At 50.7% G+C, this 24,004-nt stretch overlaps 1 protein-coding gene across 1 annotated transcript in view; it reads left to right on the top strand.

Moving 5' to 3' along the window:
* Positions 1–24,004, top strand: part of miga1 (mitoguardin 1) — a 145,593-nt gene that overhangs the window by 5,553 nt on the left and 116,036 nt on the right. The window contains 3 exon segments of the mRNA XM_038793747.1: positions 13,098–13,228; positions 16,778–16,907; positions 17,962–18,098. Of these exon segments, the coding sequence (XP_038649675.1) occupies positions 13,098–13,228; positions 16,778–16,907; positions 17,962–18,098 (398 nt within the window).

The raw sequence follows: 24,004 nt of genomic DNA, 5'->3' as shown, positions 1-24,004 counted from the left end.
GGTCACCATAGGGAATAGGAATGTGTTAAGGCCCATTTGTCTCCTCAAACCTCTTTTGCCATTCAATTAGATCATTGCTGATCTGTACCTCAACTCAGTCTTTTCAAAATCCATTCAAGAGATTTGGGCATAGATCGTCCTTATTTGCTCTTGAGAACATAGGAAACAGAAGCAGGAGTAGACCATTCGACCCATCAAGCCTGCTCTGCCATTCAAACGGGTCGTGGCTGATCATCCACCTCAAACGCCATTTTTCTCCCCTGTCCCCTCATTCGTCTCCAGAGATCTGCCGATCTCCGTCTCGAACGCAGAGAATTCCAAAGATCCACCACCCGGAAATTGCTCCTCATCTCAGTCCTGGCCCTTATTCTGAGATAGTGTCCCTGGGTTCTGGACACACGAGCCAGGTGAGTCCTATCCGATCTACATCGACCCTGTAACGTCCTGTTAAGAAGTTTGCAAGTTGCAACGAGCCACCTTCTTGACAATGGGGAGGCTTGCTGAGCCATTTCAGAGGGCAGTTTAGAATAACCCTAATAGCTGTGGGTCTGGAGTCACATCTAGGCCAGACCAGCTAGAGGTGGCAGATCTCCTTCCCTAAAGGACATTCAGAGCCCAAATTATTATTTATTTAGTGAATATAAATTCCCGAGGCCAAGCAGTAGTCTCCTCATTTTCTGAGTTTAAGTCAATTAGTCTGTCGTTTAGACTGTAGAGGGGACACTCTTCGATAACTTGCAAAATTGTTTGTGTCTCTCCACAAGTGCATAAGGGGTTTTAACTGAGGTACGAGCAATGGACGTTAGCTACACAGGGACCCTGACCTGTGCTAAACCTCTTTAGCAAGCAACACTCCTGCTGTGATAACTCAAAGTGTGCAGTTGGGGTTTGTCGCAAAGAACGTGTTAGCGACTTCCCGTATTTCCTGTTTATTGATCCAAAGGATATATGCTCTGACCTTGCTCAGGAAGAGGTGCTCCATGTGGGGTGCCAAGATGGAAGGCGGGCAGTTAGGTGGGCTGAACAGGCGGACCAGATATGTTTTTATGACCATCCGCTCGCTTCATGGTCACCATTACCGAGATTTGCATCTTATTCCAGATTTACTTAATTAACCAAATGTAGGTTACCCGACAGCCGTGGGGACATCTGAACATGTATCTCTGGATCATTAATCGGCTGCTGTTACTGATTGCTGCATATCTCCTTGATACTTACCTAACAAAAATACATGGACCGCAGATTTAAACATTTCAATCGACCTCGCATCTTTTGAAGGAGAGTTCCAGATTTTCACTCAGTAACGATGCTTCCCAATTTCACTTTTAAATGTACTAAGTCTAACTTTAAGGTTGCACCCTCTTGTTTTAGATTTCCCAAAAAACAAATTGGTTTCTGTACATTAAGCCTAGTGAATGCCATTATCATTTTAAGCACTGAGACCACAGTCTAAGCTTGAGGGACTATAAATCCAGGGCTGCTGCATTGTTTCTGGGAGCCAAAATGGCCCCTGGGAGCAAAGGTCACCCACTGAGTTTTTCACAGGGGCGACCCCATTAATTGGCCATGAAACTAGTTCTCTGTCCATTTAAGGGCGGCGGGCAGGTCCCCGGGGATGGAAGGCAAACCCGAGACTTTTCAGTTGAAAAGGTAATGGAAGGTAAGTAAGTGAGAGGGTACTTCAACATGGAGACTCTGGGCGGGATTCTCCCATCCCACGGCAGAGTAGCCACGCCATCGTACGCGGCGGCGTGAACGGGCCGCTGCCAGGAGTAATTCTGGCCCCTACAGGGGGGCCAGCACAGCACTGGAGAGGTTCACGCCGCTCCAGCTGCTGATCCTGACGCAAACTGTGCGCCGCGGGAACTGCACATGTGCAGTGGCGCCAGCGCTAACGCGCGCATGCGCAGTGGCCTCCTTCAACCCGCCGGCCCCAATGCAACATGGCGCAGGGCTACAGGGGCCGGCGCGTAGGAAAGGAGACCCCCAGCCAGAGAGGCCGGCCCACCGATTGGTGGGCCGCGATTGCGGGCCAGGCCACATCGGAGGCCCCCCCGTGGGTCGGACCACCCTCCACCCCCCCACAGGCCGCCACCCGACCCTTAATGCCGAGGTCCCTCTGGCTCAGAGTAGGTTAGATCGGCGCCGGCAGGACTCGGTTTTGTTCTTACGGCCGCTCGGCCCATCCGGACCGGAGAATTGCGGGGAGGCCGCGTAGAGCGGCCCGCGAGCGGCGCCGTGCCAACCACACCGGCGCCAATGGCACCGATTCTCCGATCTGCAAAGAATCGCGTGCCGGCGTCCAGGCGGCGTGGTCCGGTAGCGGAGATTCTCCGGCCCGGACCAAGGGCTGGGAGAATCCCGCCCTTAATCTCTCCAATTTATTAAAAAAATATATTTTCTTTCGCAGCTAGGTTGACAATAGTGCAATATAGACACTAGTGAACAGAGGAATGAACTCGTCTGCAGGGTGACCTGTGGCTGCTCCTGTACCCAAGCAGGCAGGGTAGGCCTCACAGCCTGCCTTGGGTGCTGGGCCCCGGCCTACCACCAGCAGGCCCCCTCCAGGCAGGTAAATTGGCCCCTTCTCGTATCGGGAACATGGAGATCAACTGGAAAGTCCCATTTGGCCTCCGTGACTTGCCCTCAACTAGGCTATTAATGAGGCTAATTGACTATCCACATATTAACAGCCAGCAAAGTGTTTGCGAAATGCAGCCATTGCAGTAATGTAGAAAAGCGGAGCAGTCAGTTTGCGCACAGACAAACAGCAATTGGGGCAAACAACCTGTTCTTGATGGGTGTCGGCTGGGGGGGGGGGAATATCGTCACGGATACCAGAACTCCCTGCTCATCTTTGAATGGTGGCATGAAATCTTTAGATTCCAAACGAACCATCAGAATAGACAGTGAGGATCTCTTTTTAATGCCACATCCCAGGAACTTTGCCTCCAACAATACAGCGGCGCATCAATAAGACACAGACACAGTGCAGAGAACATTCTCAAATCCCCTATCAACCTGAGTGAACCCAGAGTGCAATCAACAGAGCTGAACATATGGTGAACCCTTTAATAGAAAATAAGTGGATGAATCTATAGTCGGTTGTGCATTAGGTGGCAGTTTTCTTCAGAACGCTTAACATTCTTTGATCTGAAATTCCATTTTAGGGTTGAACTTTAACCTACCAAATGGCAATATACACAATGGTCCTCCTTAGGGACGGTTAGACAGACAAGCGGATATAAGACTGTTGAAATGCAGAAAGATGTCATTAGTCTCAAGCAGGGCGGTTCCATTTTCATAGATCGACCCTCAACTATTATCTGCTCACCATCCTCTTCCATCCTTATTCTCCCCAGGCTCATATCTGATTGCTCCTTAAAGCCACTCATGCCATCTGGTTCGATGATACTCTGCAGTGACATAGAATCCCTAAAGTGCAGAAGGAGGCCATCCTGCCCATCGAGTCTGCACCGACCCTCTGAAAGAGCACCCTGCTTGGGGTCAGGCCCCCACCCCACCTCTCTCTGTAATCCAGCCTAATGTTTTGACATTAAGGGGCAAATAGTCATGGCCAATCCACCTAAGCTGCACATCTTTGGACATTAGGGGCAATTTAACATGGCCAATCCACCTAACCTGCACATTTTTGGGCTGTGGGAGGAAACCGGAGCTCCCGGAGGAAACCCACGCAGACACGGGGAGAATGTGTAAACTCCACACAGACAGTGACCCAAGGCCAGAATTGAACCCGGGTCCCTGGCGTTGTGAGGCAGCTGTGTTAACTATGTGCCACTGTGCCGCCCTTAACACATTCAACAATGTGTTTTTGGGTTAAACTGAGTACAGAGGGAGTGCGGCACTATTGGAGGTGCCCTCTTTCTGATGTGACTCTAAACTAAGGCCCAGCCTCTCCTTTTAAGATCCCTTGACATTGTTTTGAAGAAGTAGCAGGGAACGTCTCCCTGGCGTGGCGGCCAATATTTATCCCTCAACCAGAATCAGATCATATCACTGCCTTTTGTGGAATCCTGCTGTGCAAAACCCGGCTGCATTAATTTCCAATGACTACACCTCAGAAATAGTCCATTTGTTGTAAATCATTGGAATATCGTGAGGTTGGGAAAGGCACAATGTTACTGTAATTTTTTTTTTGTTTTTCTACCTGCAATGAATTGAAGGGTTTGGGCAATGGAGTCGGTACAGTCTGTACTCTTTCAGCAATAATAATTGAACTTCTGAGAGTGGAACTCTGTGATTGTGTGTGAGTGTCCTCGAGCGGGCCTCTCCTTCCTCAGAGTTAATTAAAGTTTCAGTCAGGCAGACTGATCGAGGTGAACGTAAGTGAAGAAGCGAATTTGAATGCCGGCCATTATCGCAAAGGGGCTGGGATTCACAAGTGAGGAGTTGATGATTCAGGTGAACACAACCTTGATCAAATCCTACAGGCGTTCCGCATTCCGTTTTGGGCAGCATAGCTCAAGAAAGATATACAGGGCCCTGGAAGGGGAGCCCGCAGATTGTCAGGCGAGAGAGACTAAATCATGAAGGCAGATTGCACAAACCTAGGGCCACGTGAGGCCGGAATGAGGGCTGGCAGGGCGGGCTCGACCCCACTCCTTAGAATCCCTGCAGTGCACAACGAGGCCATTCGACACATCGAGTCTGCACCGAGCCTCCGAAAGTTCACTATACCCAGGCCCCTCCCCCCCACCCTATCCCCGCATTGATCAAAGCCAAACCACCTAATCTGCACATCATTGGACTGTGGGAGGAAACCAGAGCACCCGGAAGAAACCCACGGGGGCACAGTGGTTAGCACTGTTAGCACAGCGCCAGGGACACGGGCTCGACCCTGGCCTTGGGTGGCTGCCTGTGTGGCGTTTGCTTGCACTCCCCGTGGCTGTGTGAGTTTCCACCGGGTGGTCCCTCAATCCAGAGGTGTGCAGGTTAGGTGGATTGGCCATGGTCACTGCGCAGGGTTATGGGGATAGGGTGAGGGAGTGGGCATAGGTAGCGTGCTGTTTTGGAGGGTCAGTGCAGACAGGATGGGCAGAATGGCCTCCTTCTGCACGGTCGAGGTTCTATGGATTCTCTGCTCCAAAGCATCCTGAAGTCATGAAAAGCACTTTGTAAAATGCAAAGCCTTCTTCCGGCAGCTTGTTTTGATTGGTCAACGCAGGTTCTCTTGTCTGCTGGCCCTATCGATTGCATTGAAAGACTAAAGCAGTCCCACCCCTCAACCATGTTACTGGGGTGCATGGGATTATATAGGATATATGACACAGGAACAGGACATTCTGCCCAACCATTCCATGTTGGTGTTTATTACCTACTTGAGTCTCTTCCCATCTTTCCTCATGTAAATCTATCATTGTAACCCTCTATTCCCTTCTCCCTCAAATGCTTGTTCAGCTTCCCCTTAAACACATCAATACTATTTGCTTCAACCACTCCCTGTGGTGGCGAGTTCCACATTCTCACCACTCTCTGGGCAAAGAAGTTTTTTCTCAATTCCTTATCGGATTTCTTGCTGACTATCTTATATGGACGACCTCTCGTTCTACTCTTCCCCACACGAGGAAACATTCTCTCTGCTCGGTATCCACTCCATCAAAACCTTTCATAATTTTAAAGACTGCCGTGAGGTCATACTCAGCTTCCTTCAGTTGAAAAGAGACCCAGCCTGTTAATTTTTCTTAAAATGGTTTCAGTGTTGGGGGAGGGGGCTTGGAGCTGGATAGGGGGCCAGGTGGAGATTGACATAGATGTCAGAGACAGAAAGACAAAAGGAAGGTAAATGGTTCAGATTAAGGCTAAAAAGGGTAAATAGTGACACTTTAAGAGATCGGAATGTGTTAATGGCAGAAAAAAGATAAGCAGTGGGTCAAAGGGCAACTAGGAACAGGGGCCGGGATTCTCCGCTATCCGGCGGGGTGGGCCGTACCGGCGCCGAGGAGTGGCGGGAACCACTCCGGCGTCGGGCCGCCCGGAAAGTGCGGAATCCTCCGCACCTCCAGGGGCTGGGTCGCCAGCGGCGGGATTGGCGCTGTGCCAAGTGGCACCGAAAGGCGTCTGTCGGCCGGCATGAGTTGGCGCATGCGTGGGAGCGCCAGCGTGTACTGGCGTCATCCCAGCGCACGTGCAGAGGGGTTCTTCTCCGCGCCGGCCATGGTGAACCGTTACACCGGCCGGCGCGGAGGGAAAGAGTGCCCTCACATCACAGGCCCACCCGTGGATCAGTGAGCCCCCCCCCGGGGCCAGATCCCCCCGCGCCCCCCCGAGGACTCCGCAAGCCGCCCGCAGAGCCAGGTCCCGCCGGTACGGACCTGGTGTTTTATACGCTGGCGGGACTGGCCGCAAACGGGCAGCCACTCGGCCCATCGCGGGGCGGATAATCGCCGGGGGAGGGGGGCTGCTGCCCCCGACCGGCGCGATGTGATTCCCGCCCCCGCCGAAAAACTGACGGCGGAGAATCCGGCAGCTGGCGTCGGGGCGGGATTCACGCCGCCCGCCCAGCGATTCTCCGGCCCACGATGGGCCGAGTGGCCGTCCGTTCTCCGGTGGGGGGGGGTCATAGAATCCAGCCCCAGATGTCCCAGGTGGGGTGGGGGGCAATGATGAGGGAAAAACAGAAGAAATAAAAATGAATTGATAGAAATAAAAATGGGGTGAAGGTGGAGGAGAGAGTTCACAGTCTGATGTTGTTGAACTCAATGTTAAGTCCGGCTGTAACGTGCCCAATTGGAAGATGAGGTGCTGTTCCTCCAGTTTACGCTGGGCTTCACTGGAACATTGCAGCAGGCCAAGGATGGACATGTGGACGTGAGGGGAGGTGGTGAGTTGAAATGGCGTCAGGAAGGTCTGGGTCCTGCATGTAGACGGATCGAAGGTGTTCTGCAAAGCAGTCACCCAGTCTGCGTTTAGTCTCCCTAATGTGGAATTGACCGCACCGGGAGCAGCAAATTCAATAGACCAGCTTGCAGGTGGTGCATGTGAAGCTCTGCCTCACTTTAAAAGAGTGTTGGGGCCCTGGGATGGTGAGCAGGGCAGATCCACTCCTCCATCACCTCCAACACCTCACCCTCCTCGCATGGCACCTTCCCATGCAATCTCAGGAGGTGTAACACCTGCCCCATCAAATCACCCAGTTGCATCCTCCCGCTGGTGGGGGGCACGCACCTATCGCCACCGCCAGCGGAGAACCGGAGCACCAGGCGCCGATCCCATATTTTGCCCGACACGAAATTCCCCGTCGTATCGGGCGGCAGACACTCCCCCATTAATCGCTGGCCTTGCAAGTGACATCCTCTTGCCACGAATGGACAATAAAAAAGTGGCGTACAGAAAGAAACAATCTCCACCATGTGCCGAAATACAGCATGTCGTCTGGCGTTTTTACCTTGGCAAGGCAACTCAAAGCTGGTTCCGAGGTGGCTCCACACAATAACTTGTGTTTGTGCCGTATCTTTCGTCCAACGTCCCTGGTCAGGATTTTCAAAATGGCTTTCATTCACTGGAGGAAAATTGAATTCAGTTTGGCAATCTGGAAGCGGTAATGGATTTTCACGTGTAGTTGTGAATGCTGCTGATTGAAAAGCTTCCTGTAAGCTGACCGCATCAGTGACTTTGCAGTGGAAACACTTAAACATTGAACAACACTTCCCCATCCTCGCTTCTAATTGGAATCAATAGAGAAAGGAAGGATTCTTTTCCCCGTATACTCTGCCAGCCACGAGATATCACTGCTGGGGATCAGAACATCTCGCATCACTTTTTTTCGTTTGCGCGATACATTTTGTAAGTGCGAATAATATTTCGAAAATGCATTTTAAGCAGCAGACGTCTTGGGGCTTTTTTGCCAAAGGAATGCTTTGCTGTTTGACGGGGAAGGAAATTTAAATAGGAGGAACTTGTGATTACATAGACGTTTTCATGGCTTCAAGTTGTCCCAAAGCGATTTACAGCAAATTTCTTTTTTAAACTTACAAATTATACCCAATTATTTTTTTCCAATTAAGGGGCAATTTAGCGTGGCCAATCCACTTAACCTGCACATCTTTGGGTTGTGGGGGTGAAACCCACACAGTTACGGGGAGAATGTGCAAACATCACACATGACCCAGGGCCGGGATCGAACCTGGGACCTCAGCGCCGTGAGGTGGCAGTGATAACCATTGTGTCACCGTGCCACACACCACCCCGGGGATCTTTCATGTCCATCTGCAGCGCTAGCATCTTATCCAAAAGATGGCACTTCTAATAGTGCAGCGCTCCGTCAATGCTGCTTTGGAGTGTCAGTCCAGATTCTGCACTCAAGTCTCTTTGAGTGCGATTTGAACCCATGACTATTTTAGAGGCCATTTAACCTGAACCGTGACTGACACAGAGCGGGGGGGGGGGGGGGATTTTCCACCCTGTTTGGCGTAGGCTCAAATCCCGTTATAGCTGGAAACTCTTGTGAGAGGACCATAATGGGATTTACAACGGGGAGATCTCAGAATTAAATGTTGCCCCCCGCCCCCCCTCCCTCCCCCCCTCTGTAACTGTCATGAACCTGATTACCCTTAGTCTAAACACATTTCAATATTCAAAATTGGCTCAATGCTGAATCTTCCGGGAACGTCAAATGTTCCCACCCGCCACTTTGACGTTATGCCAGTGGGTATCACGACTGGCCTTCAAAACCCCCCCTGGCAACCTGACAATGACCGGTTGGCACTTCCAGGGCTGGGGCCTGAGGAAAGCAGCAGAGCCTGAAGGTGGCCGTGCTGGTAGACGACCCTATAGCGGAGGTTCCTGGGCGATGAGGGCAGGGGGCATCGATACCCCGTAGACCAGAGATTTGGCAGGGTGAGGGGGGGGGGGGGGGGGGGGGGGGGGGGGTGAGGGTGGCCTTGCCCTGAAGACCTGATGCTGGTGATTAGCAGTGGCGGCCCGATGCTGGTGACTCGGGATGGGGGGGCCCGATGCCGGTGACAATGGGGAAGGGGGGATTTGAGATCAGGGCACCCTTTGAAAATGGAGCCCCGATCTTTGTGGAGCTGGGCCCTGCCCCTAACAATGATGCCGCAAAACACTACCCCCCCTTCTAAAAAATGGCAAACTGTGGGAAGATCTCGATGGAAAATCTGTCTGTTTCTCATTGCCATTTCTTGGGAAAATTCCATCCAAGATGTGACATTGCAGGGAAAGACTCTCTGTAATCCTAAATGGCGGATGTTTAGCTTCAGTTGTACAGAACCTGCGTTCAGCACAGCAGCTCAAGAAGGGATGGGGGAAAGGCAAATTAAGGATAAATTATGAAGACAAGTTGCATAAAGTGGGGTTTTATTACAAACATTTAAAAATCTAAAACAGATTTACAGAGTCTACGAAAGGTAAATCTGCAAATGGTTTGTCATTAATGTAAGTCTGCTAACAGACATAGAACATAGAACAGTACAGCACAGAACAGGCCCTTCGGCCCTCAATGTTGTGCCGAGCCATGATCACCCTACTCAAACCCACGTAGCCACCCTATACCCGTAACCCAACAACCCCCCCCTTAACCTTACTTTTATTAGGACACTACGGGCAATTTAGCATGGCCAATCCACCTAACCCGCACATCTTTGGACTGTGGGAGGAAACCGGAGCACCCGGAGGAAACCCACGCACACAGGGGGAGGACATGCAGACTCCACACAGACAGTGACCCAGCCGGGAATCGAACCTGGGACCCTGGAGCTGTGAAGCATTTATGCTAACCACCATGCTACCCTGCTGCCCCATATACTTAAACATGGATATCCACAAGGTCTCTCTACTTCAAAACTTTTAACAGTATCAGAAAGCCATATTCGCAAAGCCCAGAATGACTTGTTTGACAAAACAGGCAGAACAGAATCTTCGACAGAACCGTCTTTGCAGGACAGAAGAGTGAGTGCAGCAAAGGAGGACCAAGGGATTGATTATGAAGGGGAAATAGAAACAAGATTAAGCTTGCGGGGAACAGAAAAACTGACTGATAAGTATGTGACGAGAAAAAGATTGGTGAAGACAAATATGGGGGGGGGGTGATTCTCCGAGCCCTGCGCCGGAGAATTGCCGCAACCGTGCCACGATGCACCGATGCCGGTAGGCAATTCTCCAAGGTGCGGGGAATTCGCGCCATTTGCGCCGGCGCGGCGCTGGCAGTGGGCCGCTGGAATTGGCGGGGAAGCCGATTCTCTGGCCCGGATGGGCCGAGCGGCCACTCCGACACAACAGAGTCCCGCCGGCGCCGTTCACCCCTGGTTGCTGCCGGCAGGAACTCTGCGGGAACGCTCGGGGGGGCGGCCTGATATCTTTCTCCGGGGGGGGGGGGGGGGGGGGGGGCCTCCGATGGGGCTGGCCTGCGATCGGCCCCCACCGATCGGCGGGCTGGCCTCCCCGCCCCCCCCCGGGCCTACTTCCTGGCGCATCCGGCCCCTGAAGACCGACCCCATATTGGGTCGGGACAGGCGCGCGGATGAAGTTCCCCACGCATACGCAGGATGGCGCGGCCCAACTGCGCATGTGCAGGATTGAGCTGCCCCAACTGCGCATGCGCGGGTTGGCGTGGCACCTATTTGACGCCGTGTAAGGAGGCTGGAGCGGCGTGAGCCACTCCAGCGCCGTAGGTCGTGCCCGGACCCTGTTCGCGCTGCTGTGAAACGCGACGGTGTTCACGACTGCGCGAGCACTTGGCCTCAATATCAGAAAATCACCCCCAGGTCGTCTACAGTCAGACACAGGGGAAATTATAATGGGGAAAAAAGAAATGGCTGATCAACTAGATAGATACTACCCTTCACAGAGGACACAAATAAAGTATCAGAACTGAGGAACATTGGGGACACGGTGGCGCAGTGGTTAGCACTGCTGCATCACAGCGCGAGGTCCCAGGTTCGATTCCGCCACCGGGTCACTGTCTGTCTGGAGTTTGCACATCCTCCCCCCGTCTGCGTGGGTCTCACCCCCACAAAACCCAAAAGATGTGCAGGGTAGGTGGATTGGCCACACTAAATTGCCCCTTAATTGTGAAAAAAAGAATTAGGTACTTTAAATTTATTTTAAAAAAGAACTGGGGAACATTTGCGTTTTAATGAGATGGAGGACCTGAAGGAAATCAGTATTCATAGGGAAATGGTGTTGGGGAAATTGATGGGATTGAAGTCGGATTAATCCCTAGGGCCTGATAATCTGCATCCCGGAGTACTTAAAGAAATGGCCTGAGAAATTGTAATGCATTGATGATCATCTTCCAAGATTCTATAGACTACAGATTGGAAGATAGCTAATGTAACCCCACTAATTAAAAAGGGAAGTAGAGAGAAAGCAGTGAATTATAGACCAGCCAGTCTGACGTCAGTAGTGGGGAAAACGCTTAAGCCCACTATGAAAGATTTGATAGCAGAGCATTTGGGAACAGTGGTAGGATTGGACAGTGTCAGCATCGATTCACGAAAGGTAAATATGCTTGACAAATCTATTCGAATTATTCGAGGATGTAATTAGTAGAGTTGACAAGAGGGAGCCAATGGATGTGGTTTATTTGGACTTTCAGAAATCCCACATAAGAGATTAGTGTGTGAAATTAAAGCGCATGGGGTTGGGGGTAGAGTATTGAGATGGATAGAAAATAGGTTGGCAGATAGGAAACAAAGAGCAGGAATAAATGGGTCTTTTTTTCCAAATGGCAGGCAGTGGCTAGTGGGGTACCGCTGGGATCAGTTCTCGGACCCCAGCTATTCAAAATATATATTAATGATTTAGATCAGGGAACAAAATGTAATATCTCCAAATTTGCAGATGACATGGGAGGGTGAGCTGTGAGGAGGCTGCAAAGATCCTTCTATGTGATTTAGACAAGTTGAGTGAGTGGGCAAGTGCGTGGCAAATGCAGTTTAATGTGGATAAGTGTAAGGTTATCCCCTTTGGTAACAAAAACAGGAAGGCAGATTATTATCTGAATGGCTATAGGTTCAGAGAGGGGAATGGGCAACAAGACTTGGATGTCCTCATGCACCAGTCGCTGAAGGAAAGCATGCAGGTAGAGCAGGTATGTTGGCCTTCATAGAGAGAAGATTCGAGTACAGAAGGGATAGCCTTGCTGCAATTATACAGGGCCCTAGTGAGACCACATCTGGAATATTGTGTGATGTTTTGGTCTCCTTATCTGAGGGAGGATATTCTAGCTACAGAGGGAGTGCAGCGAAGGTTTACCAGACTGACTCCTGTGATGGCAGGACTGATGAATGAGGACAGCTTGAGTCGGTTAGGATTATATTTGCTGGAGTTTAGAAGAATAAGGGGGGGGGGGGGGGGATCTCATAGAAACCTATAAATTTCTAACAGGACCAGGCAAGGTAGATGAAGGGAGGATGTTCCCGATGGTGGGGGTGTCCAGAACCAGGGGTCACAGTCTAAGGATACGGGGTAGACTATTTTGGGGCTGGTTTAGCTCACCAGGCTAAATCGCTGGCTTTTAAAGCAGACCAAGCAGGCCAGCAGCACGCTTCGATTCCCGTACCAGCCTCCCTGGACAGGCGCCGGAATGTGTCGACTAGGGGCTTTTCACAGTAACTTCATTGAAGCCTACTCGTTACAATAAGCGATTTTCATTTCATTTCATTTTTTTTCATTTAAGACAGATTAGGAGAAATGTCTTCATCCAGAGAGCGATGAGCCTGTGGAATTCACTATCCAGGAAGTAGTTGAGGTAAAACATTGTATAAAGAAGGAGTTGGATATAGCACTTGGGCTAAAGGGATCAGGGATATGGGGCGGGAGAGCGGGATCAGGCTATTGAACGATAGCCATGATCATATTGAATGGCGGAGCAGGCTCGAAGGGCTGAATGGTCTCCTCTTGCTCCTATGGTCTAATGAACTATGAAAAATAGTTTTTTGCTGTGTTCTAGTTTGAACTGCCACATTTTCTCCATTGCTGCTGTGACTACACTTCAGTCGTCTTTCATTCAAAGTGTTGAGGTTGTGAACGTTGCTGTGTAAATACAAGTTATTTCTGCCTTTTGAACTGTGAAAGACAGCAGGCCAATGTCACCCTCCCTTTGTGATTTTCACTCACAGGTTCGAGTTGCGCTAGCAGTCGACAGAATCTGAGCCTCTCCTTGCAATCAAAGGGATCGCACTCGCTAAACATGTATGCGTCTGCGGGACTGCTCAGCAAATACTCTGGCTCAGCGCAGAGTCTGGCCTCGGTAAGTAGGCATTGAGCCGTAAGTCAAGTCTTCAGAGGTTTACTCTCACACAGACAGGGAGGTGTAGTGCATGGTGAGCTGGGGCGGCCGGGTTACTATTTCCTGCCAGCCAGGGCAAGATAGCTGGACATGTGCTAACTGGGGACTGCCGACTGACCCTATCTACTGCAGTTTTGTATTAATTGGATTATTCTAATCAGGGAAGGCGATGGAGGCTCGGGAAAGAATCTGTACAATCAGGCACAAGCAGTAAAGAAGGCAAATGGTATGTTGGCCTTCATAGCCAGAGGATTTGAGTATAGGAATAGGGATGTTTCACCGCAATTGTATAGGGCATTGGTGAGGGCACATCTTTTGATTTGATTTGATTTACTATTGTCACATGTATTAGTATACAGTGAAAAGTATTGTTTCTTGCATGCTGTACAGACAACGCCTACCGTACACAGGGAAGGAAGGAGAGACTGCAGAATATAATGTTACAGTTATAACAAGGTGTAGAGAAAAGATCAACTTAATACGAGGTCGGTCCATTCAAAAGTCTGATGGCAGCAGGGAAGAAGCTGTTCCTGAGTCGGTTGGTACGTGACCTCAAAGTTTTGTATCTTTTTCCTGACGGAAGAAGGTGGAAGAGGGTATGTCCGGGGTGCGTGGGGTCCTTAATTATGCTGGCTGCCTTTCTGAGGCAGCAGGAATTATAGATAGAGTCAATGGATGGGAGGCTGGTTTGCGTGAAGGATTGGGCTACATTCACGACCTTTTGTAGTTTCCTGCGGTCTTGGGCAGAGCAGGCTCCATGACTAACCTTTCTGAGCACTTTATAATGATGGAGTATTGTGTGCAGTTTTTTGGTGTCCTTATCCAAGGAAGATGTTCTTGCTATGGATGGAGTGCAGTGAAGGTTTACCAGGCTGATTCCTGGGGCGGCGGGTCTGTCACATGAGGAGATATTAAGTGGGTTAGGATTATATTCATTGGAACTCAGAAGAGTGAGAGGGGATCTCTTAGAAACTTATGAAATTCTAACAGGATTAGATGGTAAATTCAGAAAGAATGTTCCCGATGGTGGAGAAGTCCAGAACCAGGGGTCATAGTTTGAGGGCAAGGGGCAAACGTTTTAGGACTGAGATAAGGAGAAATTTCTTTTGTGGAATCGGCTACCACAGAAAGCAGTTGAGGCTAAAACGTTGTGTGATTTCAAGAAGGAATTTGATATAGCTCTTGGGGCTAAAGGGATCAAAGGATATGGGGGAAAGGCAGGATCAGGGTATTGAATTTGATAATCAGCCATGATGATAATGAATGGCAGAGCAGGCTTGAACTGCAAATGACCTATCCCTATTTCTATTTTCAATGTATGTTTTATGTAATCTGATAACACGTAACTAACCGTATCTAGCAAAATTCGATAACCAGCACATATACAATCTCTGTCCAATCTTTTAAAAAAAAATTTAAAGTACCAAATTCTTTTTTCTTCCAATTAAGGGGCAATTTAGTGCAGCCAATCACCTAGCCTGCACATCTTTGGGTTGAGGGGGTGAGACCCACGCAAACTCCACATGGACAACGACCCGGGGCCAGGATCGAACCGGATCCTCGGCGCCCTGAGGCAGCCGTGCTAAATGATCTACCGCGTATTCTCAGGCTGTGACCCCTGGCTCTGGTCACCCCCAACACGGGGAGCATCCTTTGTTCATCTACCCTGTCTATTACTGTTAGGATTTTATAGGTTTCTCTGAGATCCCCCCCCCCCTCATTCTTCTGAGCTCCAACGAGTATAATCCGAACCGACTCAATATCTCCTCATACAACAGTCCTGCCATCCCAGGAATCAGTCTGGGAAACCTTTGATACACTCCCTTTGTAGCAAGAACATCCTTCCTCAGATAAGGAGACCAAAACTGCTCACAATACTCTAGGTGTGGTCTCACCAAGGCCCTGCATAATGTGCAGCAAGACATCCCTGCTCCTGTACTCAAATCCTCTCGCAATGAAGCATACCATTTGCCTTCTTTACTGCCTGCTGTACCTGCATGCTTACCTTTAGTGACTAGTGTATGAGGACATCCAAGTCTCCTTGCACATTCTTCCCCCCCCCCCCCCACAATCTAAACTCTTTGGATGTCTTTGGTCAGTTGCCAGGCTAATGAATAGATTGGCAGCCTGTTCCTCCTACTCTTCATGGTTAACATTGAACCTCCTCCCATAATTACCATCAGTCCACCCATTCCCCTCATTGTCCCTCCATCCCTCACCCCGGCTTCATCCACCAACAAAATAAACAAGAAAACGGCGGAGCGTATCACTCCTCGGTTGTCCCAGTGACAGAGATTGCAATCACCTTGAGGTAATACCGAGCATGGTTCCCTGGAGCAATGGTAAAACAGGAAACAAAGCCACTGCACTTGCAACATTCAACAATTTTTGTTTTTGGAGCGCGGCAGGTGATTTATTTAAGTGCGCTGCCCCTTTAAAATTACTTTGTGTGGCCGCCATAACTTAAAAGGGCCAGCCTATGCGGGAGTTTTTGGTTTGCCATGTGCCTGTAAGTGTAGCTTACAGAATACATTGTTTTGGAAGTGCTGGAGAAAGTCAACAAGTCAGACAGCGTCTGTGGAGAGAGAAACAGAGTTAACGTTTTGAGTCCGAGAAGCGTCCTGAAGAAGAGTGGCATTGGACTTGCAACGCTAACTCTGGCCCGTAACTTTCTCGGAATGGCGATCAGCGGCAGATTGCCACTCCATAGCATCTTACTTTGCTTCAAATCCGAAGCGCCCGTATCGTCTGACCATCCGGACTCCGACTGGGCGAGGCCGGAGAAACGAAGCACATCCCCGGCTCCAGCGCTAAGGTGCTAAAGGAGCGGAGCAAAGGATGACACGCTCCCTTTTTACTGCATGCACGGTCGCACAGTGGTTAGCACTGTTGCTTCACAGCGCCAGGGTCCCAGGTTCAATTCCCGCCTTGGGCCACCGTCTGTGCAGAGTCTGCACGTTCTCCCCGGGTCTGCGTGGGTTTCCTCCGGGTGTTCCGGTTTCTTCCCACAAGTTCCCACGCTGGTTCAATTCCTGTCCTTTGGGAACTTGTGGGAAGAAACCGGAGCACCCGGAGGAAACCCACGCTGTTGGCCTCCCTCTGCATCCTGAACCAGCCGTCCAGCCAACTGAGCTAAACAGCCCCCTCCCCCCCACCCCCAGCGTCAGGATAAAGGGCATGCTGTTAGGTGAATTGGACATTCTGAATTCTCCCTCTGTGTACCCGAACAGGTGTCGGAATGTGGCGACTAGGGGCCTTTCACAGTAACTCCATTGCAGTGTTAATGTAAGCCTACTTGTGACAATAATAAAGATTATTATTATTATAAAGCAGGTGAGTTTAAAGGGACAATGCGAGAAGGTAAATTTCAAAGGTAAGTGAATGGGATGTGGGGGTTCAGGTATCCTGGGGGGGGGGGGGGGGGGGGTGTGCTGGCCGATGGGGGAGTGGCATTTAATGGTCGGAAAAACTGGAAAGTGATTTCAGCTGTTGTTTTCTTGTTTCTCCCAGGTTCGGAGTGTGAATTCCCCCCACAGCTTCGTGTGCTCTGCGCCCAACCTGTGGGACAACGTCGGTGAGGAAAATGAAATCAACCTGGTCAACGTGCCGGTGACAACCCCAGAAAACCTCTATCTGATGGGTATGTGGCGAGGGAATCAAAATGGAGAATCGTAACTGTGCAAGAGGGAAAACTGAGTGATGTAAAGAAAGAAAAAGGAGCCGGGGTATCATAGGGCCCATCGAACCGGCTCTGCCATTCCGTACGATCGTGGCTGGGCTTGGGATTCACCCCCACTTTCTCATCCATACCTGCTGATTCCCAAATATCGGCCCATTCCTGCCTTAAATGTATTTGGCAATGAAGCACCCACGATCCACTGGGCTAGAGAATTCCAAAGATTGTGATTGAAGAAATTTCCCCTCGGCTCAGTCCTAAATGAGTGTGGGGGGGGGGGGGGGGGCTGTTTAGCTCAGCTGGGTGGATAGCTGGTTCGTGATGCAGAACGAGGCCTGCAGCGGAGGTTCAATTCCCGATACCAGCTGAGGTTTCTCATGAAGGCCCCGCCTTCTCAACCTTGCCCCTCGCCTGAGGTGCGGTGACCCTCGGGTTAAATCACCTCCAGTCAGCTCTCCCCCCTCAAAGCCTATGGTCATCTGGGTTTAGGGCAACCGTATTTTATCCTGAGGCTGTGCCCCCGACCAGCGGAAACAATCTCTCAGCCTCCACCCCATCAAACCCCTTCGGACTCTTGTACCTTTCAATGAGGTCACCTCTCGTGCTTCGAAACTCCAGGGACTCTCGGCCCGACTTGCTCAGCCCCTCGGCCCAGGTATCAATCCAGTGAAGCTTGCCCAAACTTGCTTTTACTTTAGCCCCTCCTTCATGACGTCCCAAAGTGCTTCACAGTCAGTGAAGGCTCGCCACTGTTGCGAAGTAGGGAAACAGAGCAGTTCATTTGTACGCAGCAAGGTCGCACCAACAGCAATCGTCTGCTGTTGGGGAGGTTGGTTGAGGACCCTCTGTGTCCAACCGAGAGAGAAGCCGTGACCTCAGTCTTACAACTCATCTGCGCAACGGGCCAATAGAGATGAAAGTTTTCTCTCTCTAACACCTGCAGTTCTTTGTAAATCTCGCCATGGTTTGTGCCAGTAACAAAGATGCTGCTGTTGCTCCGACTCTCGCCCCTGTGCAGGTATGGAACTGTTTGAGGAGGCACTCCAGCGATGGGAGCAGGCTCTGACTTTCCGCAGCAGGCAGGCCGAGGATGAGGCTAACTGCACTGCCGTTAAACTGGGGGCGGGAGACGCCATTGCGGAAGAAACGGTGGAGGTAAGACTTGGCAATGAGTAGGGGGCATGAAATATTAACGTGGAACGATGAGCCATCCAGGATTACTCAGCACTGCAGGGGTTTTGGAGCTAGATAGTGAATTTGTGTTTATGGTCTGAATGCTGTGCACTCTGGGCAGGCTTGTACGCGGGCCTACCCGCGCTTCCGGCCGCATACAGCCCCGGAACGCAACTTCCCACTGGTTGGCCTGTTAACGGGAAGCCAATATGAGGAACGCTCAGTTGTTGCCAGGGAGGATGGGAAGAGAGTGGGCACCAGGATAAGGGAGGGTGCGGGCTGGCACCTCTAGTGGGTTCCCTCAGGTGGACAACCACTGCGGGGCTGTCTCAGGGAGCTGAAGACCTCTAAACGTTAAGCCCCAATGGAAAAACGCAGCAAACATAAACCTCGGTTCCCAGATAACTTTTCTAATTTTATGTCAGCCTTGACATTTCATCCTACCCTGGATCGAGGTTGTAGCTAAAACATAAAGGCTTTCTGGCTAAAACATAATCGGCCTTTGCCAACTGTAAAATAGAAGGGCCATGTAAAATATCTTTCAAATGGCTCCCTAGTGGAATTAATTGCCGGCTTGTTTGTTGGCGGGCGAACTTCGAACTCTCACTGGGCGCCTACCGACCCAAATACCCCCCCACGCCCACCCTTGCCCATCCGCCTGAACAGTGTAAAATTCTGGCCAATATTACACCTCTCACAGCCTCACAGAGCAGAACCAATATACAATTTTCAAACCTATTGACTGTTGTAATGCAGCAAATGCGGCAACCGGATTGGGCACAGCAAGCTCCCACCAACAGGAATCTGACAAAGACCTGATGCGATAGGGATTTTCATCGAGAGTTAACTGTTGTCCAGGTAACCGGGGAGGACTGACCTGTTCTTGGGACCAGCAGGCTTAACGCCTCCTCCAAAAGAGGACACACTCGACAGTGCAGCACTGACTCAGTACGGCACAGTAGTGTCAGCCAAGTAGTTGTGCGCAAGCTTTGAGTGGTGTTTAAATCCGAGACCTCCTCTCTGTTTGGCGAGATTGCTGCCAACTGAGCCACAGTGGAGCTTGATCTCATTTAGACCGATCTACATGTGGGGCGGAATTCTCCGACCCCCTGCCGGGTCGGAGAATCGCCGGGGGGCGGCGTGAATCCCGCCCCCGCCGGCCGCCGAATTCTCCGGTACTGGGGGTCGGCGGGCCCCCCCTCGACGATTCTCTGGCCCGCGATAGGCCGAAGTCCCGCTGCTTCTATGCAAGTCCCGCCGGCGTAAATTGAACCAGGTTCCTTACCGGCGGGACCTGGCGGTGCGGGCGGGCTCCGGGGTCCTGGGCGGGGCGCGGTGCGATCTCGCCCCGGGGGTGTCCCCACGGTGGCGTGGCCCGCGATCGGGACCCACTGATCCGCGGGCGGGCCTGTGCCGTGGGGGCACTCTTTTCCTACGTGCCGACCATCAGCCTCCGCCATGGCCGACACATAGGTGACCCCCCCCCTGCGCATGCGCGGGGATGACGTCAGCAGCCGCTGATGCTCCCGTGCATGCGCGGACTCGCGCTGGCCGGCGGAGTCCCTTCGGCCCCGGCTGGCGTGGCGCCAAAGGCCTTCCACGCCAGCTGACGGGGTGCCAACCACTCCGGGGCGGGCCTAGCCCCTAAAGGTGTGGGCCTAGCCCCAAAAGGTGTGGGCCTAGCCCCTAAACGTATGGGCCTAGCCTCTAAAGGTGTTGGCCTAGCTCCTAAAGGTGTGGGCCTAGCCCCTAAAGGTGTGGGCCTAGCCCCTAAAGGTGTGGGCCTAGCCCCTAAACGTGTGGGCCTAGCCCCTAAAGGTGTGGGCCTAGCCCCTAAACGTGTGGGCCTAGCCCCTAAAGGTGCGGAGGATTCCGCGCCTTTGGGGCGGCCCGACGCTGGAGTGGTTCACGTCACTCCGTGCCGCCGAGACCCCCCGCCCCGCCGGGTAGGAGAGAATCCCGCCCCTTAGCTCTGTAGAGGGACTCTCAAGAGCAATTTATAGGGTATGGCCAGCTGATAGTTAAAGAGTGACATGGTGGCACAGTGGTCAGCACTGCTGCCTCACAGCGCCAGGGACCCGGGTTCAATTCCAACCTTGGATGACTGTGCGGAGTTTGCACTTTCTCGGTGACTGTGTGGGTTTCCTCCGGTACTCCGGTTTCCTCTCACAATCCAGAGATGTGCAGGTTAGATAAGGTTATGGGGATAGGGCGGGGAGTGGGTCTAGCTCAGATGCTTTTTCAGAGGGTCGGTGCAGACTCGATGGGCCGAATGGCCTCCTTCTGCACTGTAGCGATTCTATGCTGTAAATTAATCTGCAACATGTTTGAACAATGGCCACACCTCGTTCATCTTTTCAATAGGTAAATAAATCAGACCGACGAAGGATGTCGGTAGATATTGTTACATTCTCGAACAGACCAATAACATTTAAAAGAAAATTTGAATTTCCACTTCGTGACTGAAAGAATGACACAAACAAGGTTTCACATTTTAAGTCTTTTACATGAACGGATTTTCTTTTTCTCCAAGATATTGTCCAGGGCACGAGAAGCGGAGAACAGCCCGTCGGCTGCCATGCCAGCTTCTCCCGCTATATGTTTAAAGTCTGAAAATAAAATGGAAGGGGCTTGTCCTACGATATCAGGCTGGCTGGCAGAGTGTCTGTTCAGGTTGAGCCCACCCCCGCCAGCAACTTGGGCTTTTGAAAGGTCGGAAACTCCGATTGGAAAAACCCAGAAACACCCCAGGGTACCCCCGCGTCCCCCGAGACACAGACCACCCCATCCTGCCAGGGACACCATCCTGCTCCACGGCCAAGGATCCCCTTCCCAGGGAACCCCCACCCACCCCCCTTCAAAACCCTCCACCCCAAATCTCCCCAACAGAAGCCCCCCCGGCAGTGCCCCCTGATGTCAGGGGGCATTGCCAGTGGATTACCATCTTCCACCCCTCCCCCCCCTCCCTAAAACAGGGGGAGGGAAGCGGAAGTTTCCCCCCAACTATTGACAAAACACTTTTATCTGCAGGCAATTTATACCTTCATTTACCCAAAGCTGCAATCCCAAAATATAATAATCTAATAAAACTCGCAATTGTGCCAGCAATCATTAGGATTTTCATGCAGCATTTAACAATGTGGCACTTCTTAACATAATTAAAGCTTGTTGACAATTGAGCAGACTGGTTAAAAAATTTATTGTGCTTTATAAGAAAAAAGAGGGTGGCATGATGGCGCAGTGGTTAGCACTGCTATCTCACAGCGCTGAGGACCCGGGTTCCATCACGGACCCGGGTCACTGTCCGTGTGGAGTTTGCACATTCTCCCCGTCTGCGTGGGTTTCACCCCCACAACCCAAAGATGTGCAGGTTGGGTAGATTGGCCACGCTAAATTGCTCCTTAATTGGAAAAAATAATTGGGTACACTAAATTTAATTTTAAAAAACGGAAAGGCTTGCATTTCTCTAACAACTTTCATGAGCTCAGGGTGTCCGGACCACCTCTTGCCTTCGGGTGTTCTCAAAGAATTGCGTCCCTTGAATCAAGGCCGGCAGGGCAGCACAGTGGTTAGCACAGTTTCTTCACAGCTCCGGGGTCCCAATTTCAATTCCCGGCTTGGGTCACTGTCTGTCCGGAGTCTGCACGTTCTCCCCGTGTGTGCGTGGGTTTCCTCCGGGTGCTCCGGTTTCCTCCCACAGTACAAAGATGTGTAGGTTAGGTGGATTGGCCATGCTAAATTGCCCTTAGTGTCCAAAACGTTTAGATGGTGTTACTAGGGTATGGGGATAAGGTGCAGATGTGGGCTTAGATAGGGTGATCTTTCCATGGGCCAGTGCAGACTCGATGGACCGAATGGCCTCCTTCTGCACTGTAAATTCTATGATCTAAGGACAAGGGCAGCAAGCATCTGGGAACACCACCACCTGCAAGTTCGCCTCCAAGCCACACACAATCCTGACTTGGAAAAACATTGCTGCTCCTTCACTGTTACTGGGTAAAGTCCTGGACTCCATCCCTAACAGCACTGTGGGTTTACCTACACCACATAGATTGCAACGGCCCAAGAAAGCAGCTCACCACCACGTTGTCAAGGGCAATTAAGGAGTGGCAATAAGTGCTGGCCTAGCCAGTGACACCCACATCCCGTGAACGAACAAATAATAAATGACTCGTGTTAACACTTTTGGTAAATAATTGGACATGGGATGTCTTGTATTGTATTATTCGGGTTGTTAGCACTGCTGCCTCACAGCACCAGGGACCTGGTTTAATACTGGCCTTGGGTGACTGTTTCTGTGGAGTTTCTGTGGAGTTTGCATCACTGGATGATCGGGTTCCCTCCCACAGTCCAAAGATGTGCATGTTCAGTGGATTGGCCACGCTAAATCGCCCCTTAGTGTCCATAGATGTGCAGGTTAGGCAGCGTTAAGGGAATGGGGTTGGGGAGTGGGCTTGTGTGGGGTGCTCTTTCGGAGGGTTGGTACAGTCTGGATGGGCTGAATGGCCTCCTTCTGCACTGTACCAGCCTCCCCGGACAGGCGCCGGAATGTGGCGACTAGGGGCTTTTCACAGTAACTTCATTGAAGCCTACTCGTGACAATAAGCGATTTTCATTTTCATGTAGGGGTTCTATGATAATATTGAAGCTGTGTGGAGAGTTTTTTTTTTATAAATTTAGATTACCCAATTATTTTTTCCAATTAAGGGGCAATTTAGCATGGCCAATCCACCTACTCTGCACATTTTTGGGTTGTGGGGGCGAAACCCACGCAGACACGGGGAGAATGTGCAAACTCCACACAGACAGTGACCCAGAGCCGGGATCGAACCTGGGACCTCAGCGCCGTGAGGCGGTTATGCTAACCACTTGGCCACCGTGCTGCCCTCGCTGTGTGGAGAGTTAATGGATTTTAATGTGGATAAATAAAAAACAATGCCTGTTTGGAACAGGGAGAGTGAAGCATATGTACAATGAATGGGGCCCATTAGCAAGTTTGGGAAAGAGCATTTACCGTATATACTCGCGTATCATGCGATCTCGCGTATCATGCGACCCCTAAATAATCGTCCCCAAAACATGATTTTATGCTATATCTCATGTATCATGCGAGTCACTTTTTTGGAAATTAATGCCCAAACTAAAACTTCCAAATGGTATCATTGTCTGTGGATTCTGCAGAGTGGATTCTGTTGTGAAAGCTGTTCGCGAATCGAACAGCTTTCCAGCTGGCTTTACTAGCGTCGTTCTGCCACTTGACGTTTCCATTCATAAAAACGGCAAGTAAAACACCCGCGAATTCTGTATCGGAAAAAGACGGCCATGTATTGAATAAACTACCCATATGATCAGGAATACTACTCTTCAGATTTTGACCACAGCATTCTGATGGGAAGATGTTCAGCCACTTGACGTTTCCATTCATGTTTTTATGAATGGAAACGTCAAGTGGCTGAACATCTTCCCATCAGAAAAAACAGCAAGTAAAACACCCGCGAATTTTGTATCTCGCGTATCATGCGACCCCCCAAATTTAGGTTACAATTTAGATCTTCAAAAGTCGCATGATACACGAGTATATACGGTAGATACAATTACTGGAGTCAAACGGACTGATCTGGCATATGTTTAAATGTCAATGTAAATTACATTAACTCTGAATTAAGGTACAGTATCCTAGCCTCAAAAAGACACTGATCTATAGAGAGTCTTTCAGAAAAGGAAAAAGAAAGCAAGTCCTTGCATTTATAGAGCACGTCTCTTACCCTTAGGTCACGGCAAAGTGTTTTATAGCTAATTAAGCAGCTTAAAGTGTTGTAAATGTGGGAAACACGGCAGCCAATTTGTACACAGAAGCTCCGACAAACAACACAGATAAATTTTTAAAA

Source organism: Scyliorhinus canicula, chromosome 4, assembly GCF_902713615.1.
Source record: "Scyliorhinus canicula chromosome 4, sScyCan1.1, whole genome shotgun sequence".
Taxonomy (NCBI): Eukaryota; Metazoa; Chordata; class Chondrichthyes; order Carcharhiniformes; family Scyliorhinidae; genus Scyliorhinus; species Scyliorhinus canicula.
Note: the sequence above shows the minus strand (reverse complement) of the source record. Positions and strands in the feature narration are given on the sequence as shown.